Source organism: Branchiostoma belcheri, unplaced genomic scaffold, assembly GCF_001625305.1.
Source record: "Branchiostoma belcheri isolate BF01 breed outbred unplaced genomic scaffold, Haploidv18h27 scaffold167, whole genome shotgun sequence".
In the NCBI taxonomy this organism is placed as follows: Eukaryota; Metazoa; Chordata; class Leptocardii; order Amphioxiformes; family Branchiostomatidae; genus Branchiostoma; species Branchiostoma belcheri.
In genome coordinates, this window is record NW_017803124.1 from 373753 (window position 1) to 384044 (window position 10292).

A 10292-nucleotide genomic window follows, 5' to 3' on the forward strand; every position below is an offset into this window, starting at 1 on the left:
CATTTTAGTGTGATAAAACCATACTTTAATGTTGTAATCGAGAGTTTTACAAGTTTCCCTGGACTAATGTGACGTATTTCAGCACAGCGCAATAATGGTGACTGTGCCCAATGATTGTATGCAATAGTGTCCCTTAGTTCCAAGAAGAATGTGTGATTAATTCAACGTTATGTCATGCTTCATTATTGATTTTTCTCAAACAAGCTGCTAGGGGGTCCAAACTTACGTCACTTATTCCCCAGGGCAAGAGCTATCTATCATGCAAAATTCATGACCCTAGCATGTTCAGATCACGAGATATCAAAACCGGAAGTTCTGCTGCAGTACCATAACAAGCCGCTAAGGGGCCCAAAATCTAATCATTTCGAGGTCTCGTCAAGACCAACCCACCTACTAAGTATCAAGACAATATATTCAAGCGTTCTTGAGTTATGGTGGTAACAGGCAGACAAACAGACAGACAGACAGACAAACAGACACACCGCCACGAAAACATAACCTTCTTGGCGAAGGTAATTACTGAATATTGGTATTGTCATACTAGAGGATAGTGTTTGTTAATAGGTAGTATCTGACATAGTAACCACTGTGAATTACGAAGGCCGTAACAGAACACATACGGGGTGAACAAATCGATTGAGGGGGTGCAAGATCGCTAGCGATTTTGCACCCCCCGGGGGGTGCAAGATCACCAAAGGGGTGCGAGATCACTAGTGATATCGTTCCGGGGGTGCGAGATCGCTAGTGATTTCGCTCCGGGGGGTGCGAAATCACTGGGGGTGCGAGATCTCTGTCACACATGGTCCTAAAGGTAACCAGGGGGTTCTACATACACATGGTACATGGTCCTAAAGGTAACCAGGGGGTTCTACATACAGCTGGTACATGGTCCTAAGGTAACCAGGGGGTTCTACATACACATGGTACATGGTCCTAAGGTAACCAGGGGGTTCTTTATTTAGCTGGTACATGGTCCTAAGGTAACCAGGGGGGTCTACATACAGCTGGTACATGGTCCTAACCAGGGGGTTCTACATACAGATGGAACATGGTCTTATGTCATTGAGCTTTTTCCTGAATCTGAGATAGATCAGGCCAGAGATCTAGAGGTTGTTTATACAGCTTGCACACAGATCATGGTACTTTTTCTGTTGATTATTAAGGCATTGGCATTTTGAAGACATAACAAAACTTTTCCATTTGTAAGACAATATCACAATCCATTATACAGTATACAGTACATGATAGATGTGTAGTATACAGTATATGATACTTCATACTATTAGGTAGTTTATTGTTTTTTGTAATATATAGATCTCCTACCACTTACTATTAGAATATAGGGTTCCAGTATACAATACTCATATTTTTCATCCTCTCAACCACATTTGGTCACATTTGTGCATTTAGCCCACCTGGGCAAGAACATGCAATAAAAATTCATATCATATCATATTCCAGGATGGACCCCTGCCAGACAAACTACCCGACTGTTTCATAAAGAGGGTGAAGGTGAAGAGTTCCCTCAGTTTCACCACCACAGACCTGGTTAGCTCATGTACATGTATATATAGATATAGATATTATTAGATATATTAGATAGATAGATAGATAGATAGATAGATAGATAGATAGATACATTGTAGATAGATGTATAATATATGTATATAATATATGTGTGTATATGTGTGTATATATGTGTATATATATATGTAATGTGTATCTATATGTATATATGTATATATAAATTATATATATAGGCATTCTGAATGTTCCATCTAATAACATTCTTAATATATGTTGGAATTGATGTTCTTATGGTCTGCTCTGTTAATTCTCACTCAAATACATTAATAATGGAGAGAGGAGTCTAAATCCTTCCTGCTATAAAATTGCAACATGATGTAACCCAACACCAGTTACCATAGTGACAGATGTCTGGTTTAGGTCATTGACCTTATGTTTGGAGAAGAAGAAGAAGAATAGAAATGTTTGCGATGTCAGAGTTGTTAACTATAACGTGAGCTGTACTGTATGTCAGTATGCCAATTTCAAATATATATTATATTATAGAATATTGTCCAGTTTTGATGCCCCAATACTGCTTTGGGTGCCTTTAACTATATTTGAACATCAGTAATTTATGAACAATTTCTTGTTCTTTGACAGATCAAGATGAATGGTAGGTAATCTACAGATAACAATATGCCACTTGTTGTCATGGTTTCTTCTTATTATTGGGTTTTTCTTGTGGTTATTTACTTCAAAATTGTTGAAGGTCACAAGTTTTATATGATGACCATTCTGTTGTAGAACAGGTTTTTTTATTTAGTTTTTTTAAAACACATTTCACATGATATTGCCAACAGTTTTCATTAAGCGTTATAACAGTTACAATGTACATTTAAGTTATGCAATTGTTTTGTATTGCAAATTTTCATTGTCTCTTTTTTTAGTAGACACATTAAATTTTATTTGGAATATTCTTAATGAAATATGCAATGTTGTAGAGAGTTTCTTGGTGAAGTATGTTCAAATTTTTGTGTAATGTTTGGTGAGCATTCAATATCAACATTGCAGTCTACTAAATTAAATTTGATCATATCTTTTTTAATTTTAACACTAACATGTGATGTTGTCTGCCTCCAGATCGTATTCGTGAGTCTCTGAATGAGATCTACCTCATGACAAATGTGTAAGTATACATTTTATTGCAATTCTAACATTGTCGCAATCAGGAACTATTAACACACACACACACACACATGCATACAGTGTACACACAGATACATGCACAGATTTATACATTGTAGCAGAGTATAAGTGCTAGTTTATGGTTGATTGGCATTATATACTTATGGTCGAAACTTGGCCTTTTGAAAAAAATTAGCTTCTGGGCCCCCTGGCAACCTTCTTTAATTTGGGACTGCAGCAGAACTTCCAGTTTTGATATCTTGTGTTCTGGACATGCTGGTCAGTAGATAGCTCTTGGCAACCTGAAGAAACATGGTTTACATGTACAGTGTAGTTCAGAAAACATTTTGTTTTTGCTCTGTTTCTTCTTCTCCAAACACATAAGGTCAATGACCTAAACCAGACATCTGTCACTATGGTAACTGGTGTTGGGTTACATTATGTTGCAATTTTATAGCAGGAGGGATTTTGACTCCTCTCACCATTATGAATGCGTTTGAGTGAGAATTACATGTAACAGAGCAGACCATATGGGAAGGTACATGTAAACATAATGCTTTGCAAATATTTAAGTTAAGTTTCTAGTTTTTTTTTAAAACTGCAGGAGCCAATGTTGTTTGTGACTTGTGTAGCTTTTGTATCTCTATCGTGACCTGTCTGTTTCCCCAGAGTGGTGAGTGAGCTGCTGAATGAGGTGCGAGACCAGATCGGCTGTCTGTACAAGCTGACGGAGACTGTGGCCACCCTGGACATGCTGGTCTCCTTCGCACACGCCTGCACACTGGGAAACTATGGTAATGGTACATGTACATAACCTAAACTACCGTGTGATTGTATTAGTGCATGTATGTATACAATCAAACCTGTGCAAGTGGGGTATAATAATAAAAAAAATGTACCTTATTTTATATACTATTAGCTAGTTGGGCATTGTATATAATAAAGTGTATGTGTTGGTTTCTACAATTTATATTAAGCACCTAATACAAGTCAATCTTCAGCTTAGAAGCTTTTCTATGGATTAGGCCACAGCAAGTAAATTTCATGGATGACATCCTCCAAAGACTCCTAATCTAATGCGAGCGGGCGAAAAAAAAAACAAGGCAGACCGAAAAAAACAAGGTTCCTACATTTTAAAAATTTGACTCAATCATTGTACATGGTTTTGATTCAGTGGGAACATCACATATACACAGTCAGCATCACATATCACTGCATCAAAGTAAGAAACAAAACATTAAATCAGAGCCTTTTCTTGTCTCCTCTCTTCATAGTTATCTGCCGTCCACGTTCTGGCATGGCAACAGACATCTTTAATTTTTTGCCCATTTTCAGCATGGTGTCACCACTGTCAGAAGGCAACAAAATTTATTTTTTTTTCAAAATCAGACAAAACTTAATGCGCGCGCTGATGTCATCCATAAAAATTACTTGCTGTGGCCTTAGTTCTTGACAGGAAGCTGAAGGTAGCTTGCAAAGGTACATGTAGCCCTTCAAGCACAACAGTCAGCCAGCATGGAGTGTCTGAGTCTCATAGTTTTGTGGTTTTCCCAAAGTGCGTCCAGACTTCACCGACACCCTGGCAGTGAAGCAGGGCAGACATCCCATCCTAGACAAGATTTCCATGGAGCCGCCTGTAGCCAACAACACCGTGAGTCTGTAGCATACTCAAATCTTGTGGTTAGTGGTCTTTCAAAGCGGAAGGTTTGGGGTTTGAATCCCAGGGTTCCTAATAAGATAATGTTCTAAACCCTGATTTCCTGCTACTGGTATTAGATTACTTGGGGGAGGGATCAGTTAACTGTCATGATCAGAAGGTTGCCATAGCCAACAACATTATAATGTATGGGTCTGGGGACTTTGTAGCATTGTAATCATGGTGAGCCAAATTACATGTGTACTCTCTTTTGTGTTACACTGTGTAGGGTTTGAATTTCAATCATTCTGCCCACCATGCAGTGCGGCTTTAATATGTGTTCGTATCGTGCTGATTTGTAAGTGATGCCATCCCAGGTACATCTAGTTTGCAAAAAAATATCACTTTGTCTTGGATGAATGATACACAACATCTAGAATTATTGATCATAATAGAATCATGATTTTTGTGACTTAAGATTGGAACAAAAGTTGACAAATGAATGTGTTTTTTTGCTGACAAGCTGCATTAATGTGCACTTTACATCTGTTTTCTAGTATGCCTCTGAGGGGAGCAACTTTGTCATTGTAACAGGACCAAACATGGTGAGCTACAAACTTTATATCTGAATAGAGTTACTGTAGACTAATTTAGTGAGGGGGGAATGATGTAACCGCCGACTGACTGGAAGGTTCAGTGGAAGGCCAATAAATGGTCTCAAAATGACCAGTGAGAGTGGAAATATGCACAGAACCGATGAAAACTTCATAATAATGACTTAAAACTACTAAAGACATTCACAATAACTCTAATTACTGCACTGTCAGAGGTAAAATATTTGAATTCTTCTTGTAATATGAACCTTCAAGTTACTAACATTTAAAGGCACCCAAAACAATTTTAAAGCAGCAAAACTGGTCTTTTTCTACTAATATCTACTAATTACCCATAGTTATTGGAGAATAACTAGCTTTTAATTAGGCAATTAGGTTATTCACTAATAACTACAAGTAATTAGTAGGTATCAAGTTTAAAATGCCAAATTAGCCAGTGAGGACACCTTAACGACTTTTTGCTATTGATGGACTCAGAGTGGGAAGTCGACGTACCTGAAGCAGATCGCGCTGCTACAGATCATGGCGCAGACCGGCTCGTACGTCCCCGCCGAGTATGGGTCCTTCCGCCTCGCCGACCAGATCTTCTCCCGCATCGGCAGTGACGACGACATCGAAACTAACGCCTCCACATTCATGCTAGAGGTCAGCTTTCAAACTTTTCATAGGCCCTGAGGCCACACTGACTTAATTTTATGGATGACATCCTCTGAAGACAACAAAACTATTAAAATAAAAATAAAAAAAGTCCAGCCCTGAAAAAATGCTACTGATCCACAGGAATGCAAAGCTAGTATTATGAATTTGCAGATTGCAGTACATTGCGACTTTTACAACAAGCTGGGTCATGGGGCACCTTTACGACATTTACGAGTTGGCATTGTACTGAGTTCTTGAGTCACGTGGAGCTTCGGCAGCCTGGGTGCCTCCCTCCATAGTTACCGTCAGGTCCCTAGTCCCTACCATGAGCTATGGAGGTTGGCACCCAGGCCAGACCCTTGGAGGAGTTAATTCTTTTTTCTTTCTTTTTTGAGAACAGGGAAAATCAATGCACACTCGGATGTAATCCATGAAATTAAATCAGTTTCAATTGGCCTTATTTGGGTTAATGATCCTTAATACTGCATGTTCTTTCCTACATGGTTAAAATGCTGGTACAGCAGTTATACTTTTACAGTTATATTGCAAGAGTCTAAAGGTAAAATATCATCATCCGAAGTGTTGATGATAAACAAGAAGACAAGACTAAGCAATGCCAAATGTTGTGTCAGAAAAGATGTCATCTGGCAAAATTGTAATGCAATGTTGACCAAACATCCAACAAAAACTGAAAATTCCAGGTTTCAAATAGGCGCAGTACATTCTGCCAACATGCTAGAAAAAAAGGAAAAATAAGAGATGAGAATTTCTGATAATAAATTATAATTATGTAGGAAACATGTCAACTGATTTTTTGTGCGTAACTGTAGCCTTTGTAATGGAGTACAATGTCTGAAAACTTGCCATGAGAGACAAATTCTATCAAGTTCACATCAAATTGGAATTTTGGATGTGTTTTATTGGGCTAAAATTATTTTGTTTTCCCAGATGAGGGAGGTAAACTACATTGTCCAGAATGCGACCAACACTTCCCTCATCATCATAGATGAGTTGGGACGAGGTAAGATGCATGGATGTTGCACTTTCTCTTGATTTCTGCTTGAATTAACATTTTCCCTGCTGCCTAACTCATATAAACAAATGAATACAGAATTGGTAGCCATAACGCTACTTTGGTATGCTAGGTTAAAACAGATTTATTAAATTAGTAAGAAATGAAATTATTTCATTGCAAGAGTAAGGTCCTTTTACCAACAGTTACTGTTACAGTTACTGTAGTACTGTTACTGTTTATGGATCATTTTGCTTTTGACACCAGCTTCTGTACCTGAATAGCCTGGGTATAACAGTTACTGCCCTTCAGCATAACAAGTGTGTCTGGAGCCTTCAACTTTGGCAAATTACCTACAATATCACACTGTGCATGCACAGTTTCAAACATGATCCAGCTTATTACTGGGTTCAGTGCTTGTATCATTGTTTTCTGCCTTTTCAGGCACCAGTAATGAGGAGGGTGTTGGGCTCTGTCATGCCATCTGTGAATACCTGCTGAGCCTTAAGGTACAGGACGTACTGGACTACTTCTGTCAATTTTATGGATGGATTGTTCAATCTTATGGGTGGGTTTTGGACGGGTCTGCCTAAATACCTCAACCGACCTCAACCGACCTCGTAATGGGTTAACATGTAGTATACATGTACATGGGCTAACAACCTTTTGCAATGCTCTGGATACATTGTCTATGCTTGTATGAATGGAAAAAAACACTGTAACTCTGACGTATTTACCAGTTTTTAAAAGTTATTCCTCTGGTTTGATGTTCCGCGGAGCGTTCCGCCTTGATGATGAGGTCAATGGAGGTCAAGTCGGTAGGCGTACGTGCTTAGCAGCTTGGATGTCAGGCTGGAGAACACTCTCTATATAGCTATTATGAGTTGGTTATCATAGTATGATTTATAATTTAATTGGTTGCTTCTCTTATAATTTAATCAATTGCAAAATTCTCAATAAAAGACGTATTTTGGCCCCAATGGTTGAAGAAAGTCCTTTTCTTCCTTAGTACTTGTTAATGTTTTTCAATGTAACAATACAACTTCGTTTCATTGAAAGTTCAAAATCTTCAATTATAAACCAGCCTGATATGATGACTTCGTGGCTCATATTGTAACATTTCCGGCCTTCATGGGGTGCCTTGGCCTTTTTTTCGCCCTGTCACTTCATATTTTTTCTGAAAAAATCAGAGAAACAACAAATAAAATTGGTGTGGCCTAAGCTCCACAAGAAGAACTGACAATGTCTGTTTCCCCAGGCTTTCACCTTCTTTGCCACCCACTTCCTGGAGTTGACCAGTCTGGATAGCCTCTATCCTAATGTGGAAAAGTGAGTTTACTTAATAATATAACTGTTACCGTAACAGTACTGTTCATGTGCTCATGTCAATAGTGTCAATCCCATATTAAGTCAACAGATTTTACAGAAAGTACATGTATGCCAGACAGACTAATGGTCTGCTGTGTTTTTCCTAACTTTGGGAAGCAAATTTTATCCCATATAATTTTACCTCCAGATCGAGAAGGAGATATCCTTCTGTGGTACTGTTATTGGTCGTGTTTGTGTTTGCAGCTATAACTTATGGTGGATTTTTTTGATTTTTTGTATACATAGACAAGTTATTGGGTTCCAGATTTGATATTTCTTTGTATCTGTATTTTCAGGTATTGAAATAAAAACACCTTGATGCTGTATGTACATGTGGTGTGGTATTGTCAACAGCTGTTGTCCACACTACTTTCAGGACGGGGGTCTAAGCTAGTGTATTATATATTATTGTGATATCACCTATCTTTTAAATTATGTATTCGTTACTGTTAAATTTCTGTTAATATAATGATGCCTGAAATTGTCAGCAGTTGTCATGAACATTGTGCATTATACTTTGATTTCATTTATTTTTTTATTAAAAGATTCCTTCATAAAGAAGCTCTTAGAAGCAGGTACCCTTGCCTCATGACTTGATACTAACTTGATGCCTTGTTGCCATAGTTACCATTTTGAGGTCCTGCGTACCTTCAGTGAGGTGGGGAACTGCCACAAGATCTCCTACACACACGTGCTGTCCAAGGGACACACACAGGAGAAACACTACGGTAGGGGCGTTACGTTGAAGTATGTCAAATTTTCTGCATGTAACGTTAGACTGGCAAAAGGTAGCAAGGTGGTGGTGTACATGTAGTTAGGCCACAGCAAGTAAATTTTATGGATGACATCCTCTGCAGACTCCCAATCTAATGTGATAGGGCAAAAAAAAAAAAGGCGGGCCAAAAAACAAGATTCCCACATTCTCAAATTTTGACATAAACATTATTTTAACAAGAAATGATGTCCTATATTGTACTAAATTTACTGAGAACTATTACACCATCCTTCTGTCACAACTTAGGAAAAAAATAAAAGTTTTTAAAATGGTTTTGATTTGGTGAACGTCGTGTATATTTTGTTGTCATGGTAGTGTCGTGCAGGCTGCGACATAACAGCCAACAAAGATCTAAGAAAGACCAAGGATATTATACTGTCCTTGGACAGACTAAACCCCAACAAGGCAGCTGAATTTTCAGGACACATGCACCACTATGACAATAATGTTCTCTATGTTTAGTTTTCTTGGCATGAATGCTAAACAGAATATTGACTTTAAGAAACAAATGAGACACTGTTTAATTTCTCCACCAGGCCTGCAGTTAGCGGAGGTGTCCACCCTGCCCAGCCCTGTGGTACAGGAAGCCAAGAGGATCGCTGCTCAAATCACACAGCAGAAAAAGGTATCACTAAGTTCACATTCAGGGGCAATTAATGCAATCACACAGGAGATGTTCCTGTAACAGTGGGGTTCGAGCACCACCAACTTACCCAATACGGGTCTGGACCTTTTGGTGTAGCGGTTAGTGCATTGGTTTCTTGAGCAGGCGGTTGTAGAAGACCATACTGTACTTTTTGTTGTGTCAATAGAATCTAATCTATGTTATGGTTTACATCTTTGGACTTCTGTGCCAGGGTGTCTTCCCTGGATATCTGAGCAGGGTTTTCCTTCCCTGTAGTTTCAGTTTTACTAATTCTCCGTTTAAAAGAATCCATACAATAAAGACATTTATTCCATTGTATTAACCCTTGCAAGACCGCTCAAATTTTGTGCCTGTAAACATGTTTGCAGTTTTCAGTCAAATATTCACAGGCACCAATGCTTTACAATTATATTAATGTGTAATGTACATGTACAGCATTGGGCTGGGAAGGATCCTGAAGTGAATGTTTCAAAATTGAGATTTTTCAAAGTTCTTGAAAAAAAACATGTATATCAACAAAAAGACCAACTAAATCAACAGTTTTAATAAGAAAACAGATAGAGGCATTCTATATTTCTTCCATCCGTGTATGTTACACAATCATGTATTAGATGAACCAGACTTGCAGTACCGAGTCCAGACAACAGAGGGCAGTGTTCAGACTTGCCACGCGGCTGATGCAGGCAGCTCGGAACTCCCGTCTGGATGAAGACAGTCTGCGAGAATACCTGAAGAGTCTCAAGAAACAGTACGAGGATGACTGCCAACCTGTTGAGGAGTAGTAGCCAGAAGATGCTAAGAATTCTCTTAGGCCACAGCAATTAAATTTTATGGATGACATCCTCTGCTGACTCTGAAGACTAATGCGAGTGGGTGAAAAAAAAACAAAAAACAAGGCTGGTCGAAAA

The 10292-nt window shown here is 38.5% G+C and overlaps 1 protein-coding gene across 1 annotated transcript in view; it reads left to right on the top strand.

Moving 5' to 3' along the window:
- Positions 1-10292, top strand: part of LOC109466443 (mutS protein homolog 4-like) — a 29932-nt gene extending 19640 nt beyond the window's left edge. The window contains exons 16-28 of the mRNA XM_019764166.1: positions 1462-1548; positions 2170-2182; positions 2650-2695; positions 3364-3488; positions 4251-4345; positions 4888-4935; positions 5422-5589; positions 6532-6604; positions 7040-7104; positions 7854-7924; positions 8588-8691; positions 9275-9363; positions 9996-10292. Coding sequence (XP_019619725.1) covers positions 1462-1548; positions 2170-2182; positions 2650-2695; positions 3364-3488; positions 4251-4345; positions 4888-4935; positions 5422-5589; positions 6532-6604; positions 7040-7104; positions 7854-7924; positions 8588-8691; positions 9275-9363; positions 9996-10166 — 1155 coding nt within the window. The 3' untranslated portion in view covers positions 10167-10292. The remainder of the gene's footprint in view (positions 1-1461; positions 1549-2169; positions 2183-2649; positions 2696-3363; positions 3489-4250; positions 4346-4887; positions 4936-5421; positions 5590-6531; positions 6605-7039; positions 7105-7853; positions 7925-8587; positions 8692-9274; positions 9364-9995) is intronic.